Raw genomic sequence first — 18,647 nt, forward strand, 5'->3', positions numbered from 1 at the left:
ACTTTGAGCAAAACAGAAGTGCAGTTTGGTTTTAAATGAGAACATAGCTTAAAATATTCAGGTTTCTCTCCAAAGACTTGTTTCAAGTCACAACTTTTTACCTCAATGTATCTGCTACCCATGTGATGCTTGTGCCTTTCCAGGGCAAGGTCTCTCTGCTCAGAATTGACAAACCGAACCAAAGCCTCCCCATTTCTTCTTCCTTGGGAATTCAGGCAAAGAGCCACACCACCTCTGGAAGGTAAAGCCAACAAATATAAGTTTAGTCTGAATCTTTAATACATTTAATAAACAACTGTGTAAGAATAGTAAAGGAATCAGACTTAAACATGAAGCTTACAGATGTAAAAAGAAATTGCCAATATCCAAAATTTAATTCTTGTTGTAACAGAATTATACTTTAAAATCTGTTTAATTGAGCTCGTGGATCTCATGTTGTTCATCATTTTCTCAACTCCCATAAAGTTGCAAATTTGTCCCTCCTATTATCTCAGATGTACATTTGAAATTCCTCATCACTCTAAATTAAAAAAAATATATTTTTTCAGTGTTGGAGGTCTGGAATATATATTAAGTGACAAGTATGATAAATAACTTCACTCTCTTCATATAGAGGTATACACATAAATCTATACATAGGTATATACATGAATCATATGAAAATTTATTCCAAACAGTACTTAGAAGTTTCTGAATGTGGCCTGTTTAGGAGGTATATAAGAATAATAAGTTGGCACAAAATTAAAGCTTTTTTCATGTCTCGGCCTCTGCTTTGATTAATGCAGTAGGAGTTTCTCCCTTTTGATACTAGCAATAAATGAATGTATATTGGTTTTCCATTGATAAGTCTCTTTTCTTCTTCACACATTTCTAAACTTTCTCTTGCACACTCTAAGGCTGCTAAACCTGTTCAGCTGTCATGGCCACAGCATGGGAAGAGGTCAAGTGGGGAAAGACTGAAGGACTCCAGTGGGGAAAGTGGGGGATGTATGTAAAAGAAATATTAAAGGGACTTGCTATTAAAGGCAAAGTGATAAAGTGATAAAGCAAGGTAAATTTTCCTTATCTTACTTGGCAATGTTGAGTCCTTTGAAAAATCGAGCGATGTCCTGGTCTGAAGACTGCCATGGCAAACCTCTGGCACGTATTACTGTCTCACTGTCCACAGTTTCAGACTTACTGCTGCACAGAAAGAAAAAAGAAGACAAACTAAGCTTTCATCCAGGTTTTCCAATATTTTACCAAACTTCAGATTGCAACTAACTGAATTGTAAATTGGGAGCATATTTTCTGTTGAGACTCTCCTATCTCCATTATTCCTTTCAATAAAGAAATGGAAGATAACTTGGATAATTCCTTTATATCTACAACACTGTAGATGCACAATGTTGTCACCACATTGCAGTTCCTTAAACAAAAAAATAGGAAAACTGCCTCAATGCAAAGTAATGAGGAACTGAATTGATTTTATTTGAAAGATCTAGCAATCCAAGCAACACAAATGACTTATGCCTAAAATATTTCAGTCTGGTCACTGAAATGCATTTGTAAAGAATGAGCCATCCTGTCCCTTCATGCCTGAACCCAACACCCAATTCAGCATGTAAAAGCACTTTGGGAAGCACCACACAGCTCAGCTCATGCAGGGTGCACTGGCCATCAGCCCTGTTGACTTAGGGAAAGTTCACAAATATTTCTTCACCCTGGGTAAGATAAAACAGCCTCGCTGCCATGCAAAACAGAGGCAAGAGAACAAAGAGCATTTAACTTGCAGTGACTTTAAAGAGGTGGACTAAAGTGCAGCATTCAGCGTGCCAGCCACAGTCTGGCTGCACTGCAGTGACTGCTGAGTACACTGGGCTGTTCTCAGGAGCCAGCCTGCTTTCACATGACCATGGGGAAATATTCACAAGCTTTCCTTGCCGTACACAAGACTCATCTTTGTTTGTAAACAACCGTGACAAGGGCACTTACCAAGGACCTGTTTCATACTTGTGTTTCACAGTTTCAGGCTCAGTAAATATGTGATCTGTGACAAAACAAGAAGTTTAAATATAACCAGAGTCAGAGATTACTTAAGAATGACAGCATCACTGCCAATTCTTTCAGAAAAGAAGGATTTCAGCATTCAGTATAAATAGTTAACTTACTACAACCTTCTGAAAGCATGCTGAAAATGATAGCCACCATGGTCTTCACTTGCCACACGCCAAAGTCCTCCTCTGCTTCATCTGTCCCTAAGCCTAGATCTAAACAGGTGATTATAGAAAATAACAGACTTGCACAATCCTTTGTAAACAAGTCATAAGGCTTTCCTGAAATTAGCACAGAACTAATAATCAAATGTACTGGTCTTAAGAGGGACATGTGGCTATTAGACATGTTACTCTGCTCATAAACTGGTTTATATTCACTGCAACAGACAACAGTTTGAAAACTATTGAGAGCTTACATAATCTCAGTGTTAATAGTCCAAAAAAGGAAAAGCTGACTAAGTTCCTATCACTTTAAACATAACTGAACTTCAATCCCATTCAGATGGGCCCCAACAATCTCTCTAATTTGAACTGAGATATAGAGTATTGTTTGGGTCTTGTTTTTGCTTTATTTTCAACTCATTTTAGTCAGGATCATGCAAGATAACTATTATCTGCAAACAGTGGAAACCTGCAGGCCAGCAGGTGCTGAAAAAGCCCACTGACAGCTCAGCTTTTCCTTTAAGATCAAGCACCAATGCAAGTGATGCTTTTCTTTGGCAGATTTACTAAATATGGTTTAGAAATCAATTAGATTCAATTTGGGGGGGGGGGGAAATACAAGGAGAGCCACTCCCCTGACACACACTTAAGTAGACACTCCTTTCACTTTCCCTGTGAGTTTATAAAACCCACATTTAGTTTTATTTTTCTAAACTTTGTAATAATCACAGAGATAAAACTCAAGGAACTGAACTGCTTGTGGGATATAAGCTGCAGCAAAAGGATACATTCTGCCATGGTCTTGATAGTCTGGTCTTTCACGGCAGCTGAACTAGGGTAGCAAGTGTGGAATTCTTTGCGCAGATCATAAAAGGAATAGAAGCAGTCTGACAACAAGAAGTTCTACAAGGAAGGCAAAAATATTTGGTTTATACATGCTAATCCTTTAAAGTTCAAGTAATACTTTTGAACTGAATGAGGCACTCTCAGAAATTACGTAGTTCCACATCACCAGCTTGTAGGTGATGGAACAGTTTGGTTCCTTTGTAACACAGTTCAAATTCCATAACTCTACAGAACTGGATGTCTACATGAACAAAGTCAAATAGCCTCTGGGAGTCAGACCCATGGAAAACAGCTGGAGAGGATGGCTGGGAAAAAAATATTTTAATATGTCTACGTTTTACTGTTAATTCCTATTTTTGACACTATTTTATCTTTTGCGGCTACACTGAAAAGCAGATTTGTACCAAACCACAATGACAAATTTTAAATAAATATTGTCACGGAATACAAAATCTCTTTCATCAACTTTCAGAAAAAGATCCAATAACTGGCCAGCTCCTTCTATGTCAGCAGGTCTCATTCTTGTGGGGCTCCTGCAGACCCTGCTAAGCCAGCAAACTCAAGAGTCACCACCTTGCACAAAGGCAAGGTTCTCCTCCCTGTGCATGACAGGGTGCTCTAAACCCTCCAGGAACTTGGAGCAGAAACTGCTGCTTCATGTGAGAGTAGCAAACAAGATGCAGCTCTGCTTCCCACTGAATAAATGCAGATGGGGAACCACTGCCAGGCCACACCACCACCTGTACGCTTACCCTCCACAGGACACTGGTTTAATACAAGCCTAAGCAAAGCAATAGTTCTTCATCACTTCTGCTGAGGTTTGATCTGTACCTTGGTTTATACTCCACACACAAAGTACTTGTATTGCCTCTGTCTCTATCCTGTTTTTCCTAATTTTCCTCATCCTTATGCTCATCTGGGAGTCCAAGCAGTGTGGCTGACTTTCAAGAGCAAGTGCCTAAAATAACTACTCGTGGCTCAGGCAGGGAAGGGGTCATCTTCAATAGTCTTGGGACACTCCAGCTCCCAGGTGGAACTGTATCACTCCCCTCCCAGTGCTGCCTCTCTGCACCAGTTCTGATCTTGTACCTTCTTGGATGTTTCTGGGTGGATAACTTGTCGGATGAGTAACTGGCCATCACTGCAGAGTGTGTAAGAGCTCCTTCCAAGTACTTTCAAATCACTGGATACCAGTTGACTAAACTGGAAAATGAAGAGAAATTTTTATTGTAGTGACTGATAATTTCATGCACCTGCATTACTTCAGCACTTTTTAAAAAGGATATAAAGTAATTCAACATTTTGTAAAAGTTTTTGAAAAAACATGATGGAGAACAGACATGGGCTCCTGATTAAAGAAGGCAAATAAACTGCATGAATTTGTGGAATAGCAAACAAGAACACCCAGAATATAGTAAAAAAAAAAAAAAAAAGACTAATTAGGAAGATACAGCAGAATTATGAGTTTATATGAAAAGTGATAATACTATACTGGTAATGTACAGAATCTGGACTAACTATAATTTAAGTTATTAAATATTTGAAAGAACTTTGAAGATAAATCACAACATTGATTTTGCAATACCCTTTCTTCACCTATAGCACCTCTGATTATATCCTTAATAATTTTTTTTAAGTTCAAAAACAAAAAACCTACTCATTAGGTTTTAATTATGTTTCAAAAGTCATATATTAAGAAAAGCCAAACAAATAGTGATCTAATATCTTCAAAAGTAAAATGATAATCAAGTCACGTCCAAGCTAAAAAAGTTCTTGGTATAGATAAAATGTTATGAATACTAGATTTAAAAAAATTATTCCCAGCTCTAGGGTGGCTAACCCCCAGCAGATTAATTCTCAAGAGGAAAGAGCTCCAGCTGTCTTATTCTACTTTATTTTCCATCCTTAAGATAACAGTTTCCAGCCTTTTATTACTCTATACCAGTGTTAAATTCCTAGCTCCTAATAAGTCAGCTAGCATATTATAGTACCTACATGTATCAGTAAGCAGTAGCTTGTTAACTAATTTTCAAGGGGACAAATGTAATTATTCTAAGCTTCCCTCTTGATGCTACTCCCTCCCAGGAAAGCATCTCCTCACAAACAAGCAATAATTACAATCACAATGCAATAGCCACCCACTGCTCTCAGCAACAGACTATAACTCCAAAACAACCACCCCCAAAAGCAAATTAAAAGTTGACTTGAGACTTAGACAATATCTTTGTGCTGTCTTTTAACCTCTGTATGGGGAGAAAAGAGAGTTGGTTTGTTTTATCACAACACATGTGACACTACATCATTACAGTCTCTGCTCAGGAAAGGTGATGTCCTAATGACCTGATCCCACAGCTACACAGAACCCACAGTGTGAACAAGAGTTGCAGCACCTGCAGCCCAAAGTTAAGGCTCCACAAGGGAAAACACGTGTATTGAACATGATTTAGAAGGAGCAGAGACATGATCATCCAAGCTTTATTTCAAAATAACTGCTCAAACCAATCCTGGGGCTTGGGCAGCTGACTAGAGTTCCACTACCATTCTGAGTTCAGAGTTCTGTAGTAGTGGGTACTACATCAAAACAGGGAACTGAGGGGCAGAGCTGGGTAAGGGGGGCACTCAGCTCAGCACCTTGTGTTAAGTTGCTTCATTTGCAGATATATTTACAGATATAGACAGGAACATATCTATAAAGTGAAGTTACTTAATAGCAGAGAACATATTTGAAACTATAAGAAGGGTGAATATCCCCACAAAACAAAAGCTTTTATAATGCAATTGTCCGCACACTACCAAAACACACAAAAAGAACAAATACACCACCAACAGATAGTGTATAACTAACTAAAACAACTAACTAAAAATCAACCATCCCAAACTTGCAGATTCCCAAAGCCTGTTTCCTCCCAATTGCTAGTACAGGTTGTGGTCCTACCACAAGCCGAAGTCTTGAAGAACCTGAGGCTTTAAAGCCAGTTATTGTTCAAAGATGATTTAAAGTCAGAAAATTGAGATCTGAGAGTGCTCAAAATACCTCAGATGATGTGTAAACATCAGAAAAAGAAGAAAATTCCAGTGGACTCCAGAGGAACCACTTCAGAAAAGTAGTTCTGTGGATGGCCACAGTCACAGACCAACAACAAATATTCTCACCACAATAACACACATGAGAATTGCTTTCATACTAAATGCAGCAACTTATTAGGTTTTTTTGTTTAACTAATGCACACAGTAAAGAGCAAATATTTGTAAAAAGGGGTTGGAAATGGTGATAGGAATCAGCCTCCAGAGGGGGTGCACAGGGATTCTTGCTGAAAGGAAGAAAGTCTTACTGATGAACAGCAATAAAACACTCCCCAAACCTTCAACTTTGTACCCTGTGTTACTGGAGATGCTCAAGAGCCAATACAGGCAGTGCAGTTAGGGAGCTATTTTGATCAGGTACAAGAAGAAATCTAACCCACACAATCTGAAGAAAGCAACAAATGTAAGCAGCCTCCTGCTGTACACATAAAATGTAAGAACTGTAGATCAAAAAGATGTCATCAAGTTATAAAACAAAAGGAGAAAAATGTTTGCACAAGGGAGGAAATGCTCAGGTCAAATGGTGTAAGTCAAGTTAGTAAAAATCAAGACTGTTGCACTGAACTATTCAAATTTTTTCCAGGTGGTATTTCCCACACAACCTACAGCTGAAAAGAAAACACAGATATTTTCAGAAGCCTGTACTGAGAAGATGCCAGAGTAGTAAAATATTGCATAAGGACACTGATAAGCCCAGAATTCCAACTGCACTAAGGTTTAAAGAACTCCCAAGGATCAGGATTTGTTTTTATTTGTACCAAGCGTTAGTACTTGCACTGCATATTTATTAAATGTCAGTGATAACATTCAACATTGCAAACTCCTTTCCAGTGGAACAATCAACATGTCAAAACAATACTCTACTTTTCTTACCAAATGCCTGCAGCTTAAAGTGCCTTAGATAAACTGCCACAAGGTTGGCAGGACTTGCTGGGAGCTTATTTAGAAACTCCTATTTTAAAGCCAGCCTGTTTCAAACTTTGGGGTGTACTGCTCTGGAAGAGGACAAGAAGACTGTGGGAAGAATAGTCAGGAGATATAAGCAACCTTTGTTATCCAAATCAGCTCAACTATGGCATGGGTTAACTGAGGAGAGGAGGGGGTAGCAGAGTGAATGGGAAGATTCACTCAGAATCAGAGCATGGGGCAAAACATGCCATTCCCAGAGGAATGGCAGATATTTGAGATTAGCCTGAAGTAGCTTCTTTCACCCACAGGAGATGTCTCCTAATTCTGCAGAGGTTGAGTATCAGAGCCATAGCTGTGGACCAGCTCTTGCTGCTATAGATGACACTGGACCCTCAAGTCTTTCAGGCAATAGACCCACTTGACCCACCCATGTGTCAAACTTGTTAAAACAGCTAGGGCAGATGTGTTTGTAAAGCCACATTGTTCAGCACAACAAGCCACACCAGTTAAGCAATTCAACACTGCCCAGGAAAAGCCATCTTCAGCCTCCTTTCTTGCACCACAGATTTCAGGCAGCATTTCAAAAGCCAGCCTTGAACCAGCATCCACCCAAATGGAGCAAGCACAGGACAAGTTAAGACCAGCACCAGATTTACATTACGTTTTTCTGTCTCACATGTTGAACAACCTGTCCACAACTCTGTCATTTCATAAATTCCGTCTCCATCTCCTTCACTCCACTAATAAAATCCATCTCAGCTATTTACCTGCTGTCATTCACCTTCATGCTGCCGTCCAAGCACGCCTCCACTGCAGCAGGCAAAGCTGCCCCACCTCAGCACTGCCCCCACCAAGCTCACACACCCTGTCTGCCCTGCTCCTCTGCTCCTTCCACAGCACTCACACTGCTAATTACCTCTTTGCATCTTGCAACCAGCCCTCATTCTGACTGCAAGAACCAGTCTATTAGCATCATCCTCCACCTCTCCTGCTTATTCCACCAGATCAGTCTCTCCAGCAAAGCTCTGATGAGTCATTCCTTATTTAAAGGAATTTGTTCAATAATTCCACACCAAGATTAAAAACTGAACAGAGGGAAGAGGAAGAATCAAACAAACTGCTCTGTATACTTGCCTCCTCGAAACCTAAAACAGTTCTTAGAGAAAAGGTGGTGAGAGGGAAGGACAGACTTTGAACAGCAGTTTGAAAAACTGGCTAAACAGGATTTTGGTCATGTAGCTGAGAGTACAAAGAGATTGAAGAGACATGTTTTGCCAGCAGCAAATCTGGATGAAAGCCAGCACAAGCTGCTGTGTTTTTTACTGATGAATCCCAAGGGACTAAAATAACAGCCCACTTCGTGTTGCCTTAAATATAGCTGAGCTAAGATGTAGATCTTGGAGAAACAAGAAGATTCTTCATTAAGCTTTTTCTACAGTTATGATGCACAAAAAACTAAAATAAACATCTGTCTATTTGGATAGTCTCATTTTCCTTACTAAAAATAGCTGCCATCCTTGAGAAAGGCCACTGCATCTGTGCTGTATCTGTGCCTGGCATGGTAATTAAACACAGATAATTCAGGCACAGAATGCATCCATGCTGTCAAATAGAACCATTTCTAAAACACCATGGTACTCTGGGGGGGTTCTTTCTTCAAATCACCTCTGAGAAGTAACAGAAAATTCAGCTGTCCCTTATGCATCAGATTTCCAGCAGCTCCTAGTGAGTCTTTAAAGCAGCATCCTTTCCTTTAGTCATGCACAGAATTTCTCTGTTTTGCTTCTTTTGGCCCTACTGACCCATCACAGCTAAGACAAAATCATCCACAAAGCTTCAGAATTAAAGGCATCCTTGCAGTTTAAGCAGGTCTGGAATTCCATGCAAGTATAACATAAAAATCAAAAAACCAGCTTAGATTGTAGTTCACACTGAAGCTAGACTTGAATCTATTTTCAAGTAGAAAGATGAGTTATATTTATCAACATTCTTTGCACAAAGAGTGGTCCTCACAGTGTAGGAATCTGGTTTCAAATCAGTAGTATCAACAGGATGTTACTAAACTGCCCGGAGTTTACAATTTGGTGATTGCAGATGAATACATGGTCAACTTCCTGCCAGATCAGCATATCAAAAAGTGCTCATTTTTTCTTCCATGCCATCTTTAAACTTGGGAGGGTGAACAGATCATATCTGGTCCAGTCAAAATTGGAGACATGAGACAGAGAGATGATAATTGATTTGGCTTAAAGCCTGTCGAAAGACTTTGAACAGGTTTAGCATACTAGATTAGTGCTTTGCAAAAAAAAAAACAAAAAAACAAGCAAACAAAACAAAAACCACCAAAACAAACAAAACCCCTGACAATAAAACTTTTTCAGGAATGACAGTTTTTTGTCATTATTAAGAAGAAAAATATCAGGAATAACTTAGAAGAAAAATTATTTTGGTTAACTTAGGACTTACATTCTGATATATTCCCTTGAGCTTAAAAATCCCTCATATTACTAAAATGAAACTGTTCTAGAGAAAATGAAAATAAGATTCCACAGATCTGTAAAGTACCCTGAGAAGAAAAAGGTTTTATCTGAGGCACATAAATGTGCACTGCTTATACCTCCTTTGTGCAAACCTATGACTAAAGCCATACTGTTTATAACCATGGATGTTTTCCAGTCTAACTTGTGTTTTAAAAAAATCATCATCACTTATTAGACATTACTGCAATTCACAACATTAGAGCTTTAGACTCTCAGGCTTTTGGTGTGAGTCATTCTTTGCTTGTAGCATTGAGCATATAACAATGATCAGTCTTCTTGGAAAACAAAGGATAATCTTCAAAAAGGTTTCACTAAAGATTTTCTATTCTCAGTTCTGTTTCAACAGGCAAAAGGCACTGCAGTTGTTGCCTCAAAGCCTGATTTTATGCTAAGTCCTCTACAATTTATTCCAGAGAACACCCAAACCCAATTATACAGTTGCAGGTGTGGTTCCTGAAAGAAGATCTCCAGCAGATGAACAATGAAAGAGGCTGCTCAGAGAAGTTGCAGATTCTTCATCATTGAAGATGCTAAAGATCCAAGAGGTCATTGTCTTTGGCAGCCTGCTCAAGTGTCCCTGCTTTCAGTGCTTGGGCTGGACAACATCTACAGGTGCCTTCCAGCCTCAGCTGTTGTGTGACTCCCTGCACTTTGGATTCTGTTTTGCCCACTCTGCAGCTCCACCAAAGATCAGGACACCAGTGGCACCACAGTGTGTACCTGAGGGGCTGGGGGTTTTTGGGAAGGGACATGTTTGCAGGATGGGGGGAAGTGAAGGAGATCAAGAGTTGAGATGCAGCCAAATCTCATTAACAGAACCTGTCTGCCACTAAAACATTAGGAAGATTGGAGCACCACTGAATTCTGAAGTTTGTCCAAAGACTTAAAGGGTCTAACACAGCATGAGAAAAGTCAGGAGTAACAAGCCATGGCTTTGTTATACAAGGCTTGCATACACACAACACACCATGACATGACAGCCTAGGGAAATATTTTCACTTGGTCATTGTGCCTCAGTTCCTACACTCATGAGGGTTTCACATTTATTTACAATACTCTCCATGAGCAGTCTTCTGCTCCTTCACTCTTCCACTCCTGGTGATAATGCCAGCCTTATCCATGCAATGGAGGAATTTAAAGCATGTCAATACTACTGGGAGGTGCACAGACTGCATTTCAGCACTATTTACAAGTATGATAATCCTTTATTGTGCTGGGTAACTTTTTAAACAGAGAATCCTATAGTAAGCCCTTGCCTTTGTTCATCTGTTAACTGATATTCCACATGGCTGATAATGGATACATGGTGACCTTGTACTGAAATTGCTGTATGGAAAGAAAACAAAAAGCATAACCCCCAGTGTAGCCAAAAGCTACAAATCACTTATTTTCCCCTTCTAGCTAAATAGGGGTAAAAATACAATATTTAGATACCAATCAGACATAAACATGAAAAAGAAATTGCCCCTTAGTGTGAATTCATTGCTGGGCAAACAAGGTAGCCCAGGTTCACTCACTAGAAATGTTCAAAATAATATTGCCAGTTGATTTCTCCTATTAGGAGGAAGGCAATTATTTGCTCTACTGAACACTAATGCCTGAGATTATTTAGCGACTGCAGACTAGCTTGAACAAAAGCATGGGGCCCATTTCCAGCTTGCCAGAGAATCTAATTTTGCCCAGTATGACCAGTCAAGTTACATATCACCTTATACCTCTGGATGGCCTAGAAACTACATTAAATAACAGAAGGATCAATCAGTCACAAAGGCCATCATAAATGTACTCAAGAGAGACATTACATATCCAAAACCAGTTAGAGTACAGATCCCTCTTGGAATTTGCAAGTGTAAGAGCAAATTTACCCTACTAAGTCTGGAGGAGAGGCAGGATGTGGCACTGAGCTTCAAGCACTGGAGACTGCCTTCTCCTCGAGTACATTTTGCTGCTTCTTACACCTGATAATCTGCTGTCACTTTGTCTTCTTCCCTGAACAGAGGTCCAGAGCAGGTGCTGCACACTCTGCTGCTTCTCTAGCTGTTCCAGAGCAGTTTCCTCCACAGCAGCTGCTTATTTAGACAAACCCCTGTTGTTGCCTCTCACAGAAAGAAATTAATTCTTTTCCACTCATGCTGTGAGCAAAAGGTGGCAAGAGGGTCTCAGCTATCCTAGGCTTGGGGCTCTGCCATGAAATTCCAGTCACAAATCTTCAAAAGAAGCAGTAGTTGAAAAACACAGAATTATGCTTTTAAGTGTATTTATGATAGTCACTTTTATTTTTTACTTTGTTGGGAAGCTGAAGTTACAGGAAATAATACCACCTTGTCCTCCTTGTTGTCACCTCACAGGTCGCTCAAGAAAAAAAGGTCTACAGACACCTCTTATAATTACTGCAAGACTTCAAGGGGGAAAATGGAAAGTATTCTTCAAATTTATTGCATCCTTTCACTCCATAAAACAGAGAAAATTCCTTTAAAATTCATTATACTCCTTCAGAATTAATAAAGGGACTGGCTACTTTAAACTTAGCTAGTGAGAGTAGCCTACAGCTAATTTTCTGCATAAAAATAAGTTTGTTCAGCATTGTTCAGCAACAGGTGGAACATGAAATACAGAAACAGAGCAACAACTGTCATGGTTTGTCTATCCAGTGATACTCTGTGGAGCACAGAAAACAGCCCATCGTTACTCAGGGCTGTGGTAAACTGTTTTAAAGATGAAACTTCCACACTATTTCTTTCTGTGGTTCATTTTAATTGGACCTGGGTCTTTGTGCAGCAAAGTAAACAATAGCTAACTAAATGCTTTAATTCTTCCTAGGAAAGAATGCAAACATCTAACCTTCTGCCATGACAAAGATCTGTCCAAACCATGCCACTTGAGCACTTTATGACCATTTTTGATTAATTATTTCTTAGATGGATGTTTGAAACACCAGACTATTTGCATGCTTTCCAGCTATGGTATCTACAGCATCTAATTCGGGTAATGCATTAAGCATAAAAGGCAAGACCATGGCTCAGGCCATCTGAATGTCACAGCAATCAGGTCACAGGCTTTTATCTTCAAAAACACAACCTGTTTTAATAAGAGAGTGTTGAAATATGCAGAGTACTCCACAAATAAGCTACTTGAAGTTAGCCTTGTGTAAGATAAAGCACCCCAGTCCAGCAACATAAGAATTTCAGCGTTTGTGGACTTACTTTACTACTACATTATGTGTCAGGAAACTGCTAAATAAAGAAACACTTACTGAGATAAACTGTTTTCACTTTAAATTAATCTGTGTGAAAGAGGCCACAGCTATCAAAACCAACAAAATAACACAAAAAATATGCATATCTTCTAAAATACGTAATCATTTGTTAGCAGAGATTATTCATAAGTCTGATTTTAAGCAAAAAGAAAATTTTGAATACTACTTATACAAAAAAATCCCTACTCTGTCAACCTTTTACCTACATTTCAAGCAGGTTTACAATGGTGCCTCACAGTCCTCACAGGCTGCTTGCTATCAGCTCAACTCACAGAGCAAGTCATTACAGCCTGAAAGACAAGGTTGAACATACTTTCCAAATTCTAGGTTTTAATTAATGCCATGACTGCAACATTTCCCAAAGTCTTGATATAAGCACAAGCTCTCTCTCAGTGTTCTATACCTCCCCCACTCCCACTCACCTCTGTTTCAAGGACAAACTTTTATTAGCAATGTGATCTTTAGCACTGGCTCTATTGACTGTAATGCTTGGTACTGCTCTATTTACTCAACACTACCTCATTGTTTGTAGTGCAAGCTTAACCAGTTGTAGGAGAATAGCCAATGCCTGCAAAATTAAAACTTTTTTTTCTAGTAGGTTGTTTCTCAAGTTGGTTTTTTTTTTTTTTTTTTTGTAGTAGTAGTACTCAGGGAAAGTAAGAAGATGAGGCAACACCAAAAGAATGAAGACACACTTATCATCCACAACCCAGTTTCCTGCATGATTTTCTCATGCTCCTGCCTCTCCATTAAACTTGTACTGTAAGAATATAATAATCATGGACTTTTCTCAATAACAGTCTTGAAATTTATGAAGTATCTTTGCTTATGTAAGAATCCAAGTGATTCTTGATCAAACCCTTACAAATACCAGCAAAAGAAAGTCAAACTGTCTTGAATTGACTCTGCTTTGCTTTGTAAATGGGGGAGTGTTCCCTTTCTTGTACAAACATGTTTTCACAAATAAATAAAGGACAAGTGGAATTAGATCCCTAAATCAGTTTGCCTTCAATCTCTCAAACTTTCAAATCACAGATTAGAGCAAGCATCAAAAATTGGTAATGACTCATAAGGAAAAATGAGAGTGAGAAACTATTAGATATGATTTTAGCAGTTCACAACTGAGTAATATCAAAATTTACACTTGGTCTTCCAAAGGATTCAAACCTGGCCAACACAGAAGGACATTAATGGTTATATTACTTGGATGTTGCTTCCTCTTACAGAACTACATCCTCCCTTTCAGGTAACTTTCTGCTTCCAAAGCAAGTTCCTTATGACCAGGAAGGCTTGACATGAGTTTGTCTGGATGTGAAGCAAGTCACAGCTTCTTGTGCTCAAATCTTAGTATCTGACACTTATAGAGAAAGGATGTTGATTTCTATTTTCTTTTGTTTCTTTAAGCATAACCACCAGAACAGCAGTTTTATTCTGTACTTCATATTTACAAGGTGCAATCTCGCATGCTTTACAATAATCTGAAGTCATGTATAACTTTAATTCTGTTGTAAAAAATAACACTGAGACACTCAGGTTGCCAATCAAACAAACTGCAGAACTCTGTCACAGTCATATTCTTGTGACAATTATGTATTTCCAACTCTGTATCTCTCATGATCCCACTCCCATCCAATGGTATTTGATTAAAGAGGATTGGTGTGTTATACAATGTTAATAAAATATCAATTTCTCAATCGTTTTTTGCAACACTCTGCCCACTGCAGCTCTACAAAGAAAGGCAGCAGAAGGAAAGAGAAACCAAAGTATTTTGAAATAGAAATTTGAGGGAAGTGAGAGAGTTGGTTTTAATTGTTTGGTTTTGTCTCTCATCAAAAGGGGTGATCATTTGAATTTCTATTCCCAATACCTTTTGCTTAATATTTATCCCCTTACATCTACCTTCACAGCATGTGGAATTAAGGAATGAGGGACAAATAAGCAAAGCAGCTGTTTGTGAACAAAGCAAGAACAGAGGCTATTATATAGAAGTACACTGGAGCAAGTTGTGAACAGTTTAAAGAACATCACCTCAGTTTACCACTGAAACAAGATTTGTAGAACAAACTTGACTTCTGACTCAAGACACTCCTAGAACACATGTCAAGGTGTCTTTCAGAGCATCAGCATTTCCTCCTTTTTATTGGAATATGGTTGTAGCTAACAGAAAACAGCATGAGATCTCTACAGGAAAGAAAAAGCACTTCTCGAGAGCAGAGGAGATGGCAAAGACATGAACATGAGGGAGAATTACTGTTTTTGTTTCTAATTAAGAGATATAAAATTTCCTCTCTAAATGACAGAAATTATAAAATGAGAGAGGGTTGACATATTGTTGCTAAAAATTAATCTTTAATCGGCATTTTTAGTTCTGGCCACAGCACTGCTTTGCTAGCAGTATCAATTCCAGTAACTGTGCATCAGTCTGAAACCCAACTGCTCTGCAAAGAAGTGCTGCAAGAGATTGACAGAGACATTGCCCTCATTTGGCAGCACTCAGCTACCCAAGAACTTCATATATAACTGAAGAGTGTTGGTTCATTAAAAGAGGGGAAAAATCAAGTAACCAACATACAGACTGACAAAGTGTGCAACCTTTTCCAAAAATTACCAGAGGAAGAGAGAAAGAGCACAGACTTTCAGACAAATCCACACAGTTTTCTAAGCTGCTTCCATGTTAACAGCAAAAACAGATAGAAGCACTGCACACATAATTACTGCCAAAATAATAGAATGCAAATGACAGAATCATTTAGGTTGGACAAGAACTTCAAGATCACTGAGTCTTACCATTAACCTGACAGCACCAAGTTGACCACTAAACCATGTCGCTAAATGCCCCATCTACATGTTAAAATCCTTTATGCTTCATTTATTCCTCAGTCACTTTTGAAACCCCTGACAATAATTCATTAACACACTTCCAGTGATTTTTTCAGTAGCTATTTAGAGCAAGTTAGAGGAAAGAAGTTCAAAGTCCCTGAGGACCATGCAATCCAGCAATCTTTGTATTAAAATGGTTCTACCCTCTATTTTGCTGTCTTTCAATGATGTAAAAAAAATCCCATAAGAACAATTTCAAGAGAAATTCAAGTGTTTAGACATATTATAGGTGTGGAAACATCCAAATGTATTAGTAACACAGTTTACAAACATGGCACAACATCACTCCCCGTGAAGACAGGCACCTCAAGCTGTTCTGCAAGCTCATAGTAAAGTTTATTTGTCCATATATGCTAATCTCAGACTTGGTAATTAATTGTTACTGTTCCACTTCACCAGAAAATGTAGCAACATCTGCTATCACAAAAAAGTCTACTCATATCTTCAAATCACTGGGCCAAATTATTCACTTCTCATGAATACTGTCACTTCTAGTTTTAAGAGAAGATAGCCCAGCTTGCCAAGGCTCCCACACTTTTATGCCTATAAGGAAAAGAATTCGCAGCTTTAGACAAATTCTTTTACTAATTAATTCTTTGCTCATTCAGAAGTGAAACACCTAAATACAGGAACAAAGCAAGGAAACCTTCCTATTTCCTACAGGGAATACTTGAAGAATTCAGATAAAAGTATTGCAGCATTTGGAGAAGGTAAGGTCACTGATTTTCCACACAACATAACAGAACATAAGTGCTACCAATAACAAATGGATTCCCATGGTCTACATATGCATATTTCTGTATACACATATATATATTTAATATACATAACAGAAGAACTGTTTATGCTATCAAGTCTTTTCTGGGCTTTTTGAGGGACCAGATTTGAGTGTTTCAAGAACAATGTAATGGGCTTCAGAGCTGGGTAGCACTGAGAATTTGTAAAGACAAAAATAGTTTATCTAGGCCATTATCAATAGAATTGCAACTAAGGTTCTGAAAAAAAAAGTTAGCCATAGCTAAAAGAACAATAAAAATCCACACTGCAACATCCTACAGCTACAGGAAGCATTAGCACATAAGACATATGCAACATAATTTAACCAATCCTCATCTACATTTATCCATGAAAATAGGGAGCTATTGGATGTTAATAAATGTGAAAACTCTACATAAGGCTACCTGCATACAGGACACTCAGCCCTCCTGTAAGAACAGGAATCTATCACTTACCTACCCTGGGAACCTGAAGGCCCTTGTGTCTGTCAGGAAATCCTCATCACTCACTGCTGATGCCAAACCAAGGCCACAGTTTCACATTAATTGCTCAGCGCCCTACCTGTATTAAAATGTTACCCTCCTTTCACCCACACCTTAGTGCTCTGGCTGCCCTTGGGAAAACTTTCTAATCTGCCACATGAGCATCAGACAAAACCACTCCAAACCAGAACTGCCTTCAGCTCAGAACAGTGCCCTGCTCCAGCTCCATCTGCAGCCCCAAAGGCTTTTGTACAGGCAGAATGCAGGAGGGAGGGCCGTGTAGCAGCACCTGCCTAAGTGAAAGTTGCCACTGAAGTGCTCAGGAGCAGAAACAGCTTAAGCTGGTATCGCCATCAAACGTGTTGGATCATGAAAACACAACCAAAGGGTGTAGTTTCACAGGATGTGAGCTTGGATAGCAAAGCAGTTTTAAGTTCCCAGCCCATCTGCTCATTTCAGTGATCCTGTTTACAGCACAGCTTCACAAAGGGTTTTACTGACACAACAAAAAGATGGCAAAGTCTGGTGCAGGGCCAGGGGAGAAGCTGGCTTCACTGCTGAAGCCAAATCTTGTGAAACGACACCCTAAGTGTTTGTTGTGGAAAGAACAGCCTGTCTGGTAACACTTGCCAAAGATTCACCAAACACCTGCTCCAAACCATCAGAACTCAGACCCAGCAAATACTCCAAACTCTGTTAGAAGTTTTATTGAGGTGATGCAGCCAACAAATAATCTGAAGTTGGAAGATCAACTGTAAGACTCAAAAGAAAAAAAGTCACCCTGCATTTTCAGATTTTTCTGCAATTTGAAGACTGAGAGGTGTATTAAAATGAATTTTATAAATCATTTAACCAAAATGAAGATGCGACAGCTGGCAAGGGAGCCAAGAAAACTTTCTGCTAGCACTTTGTGAAGAAGAAGCTGCAGAACAAGTTTCTCTTAAAAAAAGGGTTGTAACCGGTTTATCAGGTTAGAGGAATTCATGAGTTCTTCCACCTCTCCCCCCATCCCATTTGTTTCCAAAAGCTCATTTAACCAGCTTGTTTCTTGCTGAATTTGCTGAAAATAAATTACACCTGCAGCTCAGCTAGGTGATCAATAGGCATCCAAACATGCTTGAGGGAACTGGCAATTTGCTATCACCTGATAAAGTGGCAACCACTCAGTATTTTCAATTTGAGCATTATTTAGGGGAGTAGTGGGGGGCAAAGGCCCAGCTTTGTCTCTCTCTCTATAAGAATATGAATCAAAATATTCACTGGTGTATTTGATTGAGTATATTCAATCAGCAAGACAAGGAGAGTCTTTTAAACAAATTTTTAATATTTTAATATCAATCCATAGATTAAAAATGAATGTTTTTAGTAGGTCCAAAAGCAAAGCCAGGTCTCACATGGGAATGTCTCCCTTTTTATGTATATTGTTCAAAGAAAGATGGTAATTACAGCTAAATACTGCAGACAGTTCTCCAGCATTATTAGCTCTTCTTAGACATCTTTTTTCAGGAAGACATGCAAATATTGCCTTGCAAAAGGAAAGTAACATGTCTTAAGGCGAGTCATGCTGATTCAGCCAGGTTTTCTATATGGGAGGGATTAAGAAATTCACAACACTTTCAACTTCGTATGGGATCTTTAACTTAGAGCCCCCGTGGCTACAATCAGAGAAGCACAT

At 38.9% G+C, this 18,647-nt stretch overlaps 1 protein-coding gene across 4 annotated transcripts in view; it reads right to left on the reverse strand.

Annotated features, from left to right (window-relative positions):
• ESRP2 (epithelial splicing regulatory protein 2) overlaps positions 1-18,647 on the reverse strand; it is a 42,166-nt gene that overhangs the window by 18,807 nt on the left and 4,712 nt on the right. For 3 of the 4 annotated variants that reach the window (XM_058813417.1, XM_058813418.1, XM_058813415.1), the window contains exons 4-9: positions 4,134-4,247; positions 2,987-3,101; positions 2,151-2,249; positions 1,975-2,029; positions 1,072-1,182; positions 102-234 (exon numbers count right to left, since the gene is read on the reverse strand). In XM_058813417.1, coding sequence (XP_058669400.1) covers positions 102-234; positions 1,072-1,182; positions 1,975-2,029; positions 2,151-2,249; positions 2,987-3,101; positions 4,134-4,247 — 627 coding nt within the window. The remainder of the gene's footprint in view (positions 1-101; positions 235-1,071; positions 1,183-1,974; positions 2,030-2,150; positions 2,250-2,986; positions 3,102-4,133; positions 4,248-18,647) is intronic. The other variant, XM_058813416.1, reaches the window with a different exon arrangement.

Source organism: Ammospiza caudacuta, chromosome 13 (assembly GCF_027887145.1).
Source record: "Ammospiza caudacuta isolate bAmmCau1 chromosome 13, bAmmCau1.pri, whole genome shotgun sequence".
In the NCBI taxonomy this organism is placed as follows: Eukaryota; Metazoa; Chordata; class Aves; order Passeriformes; family Passerellidae; genus Ammospiza; species Ammospiza caudacuta.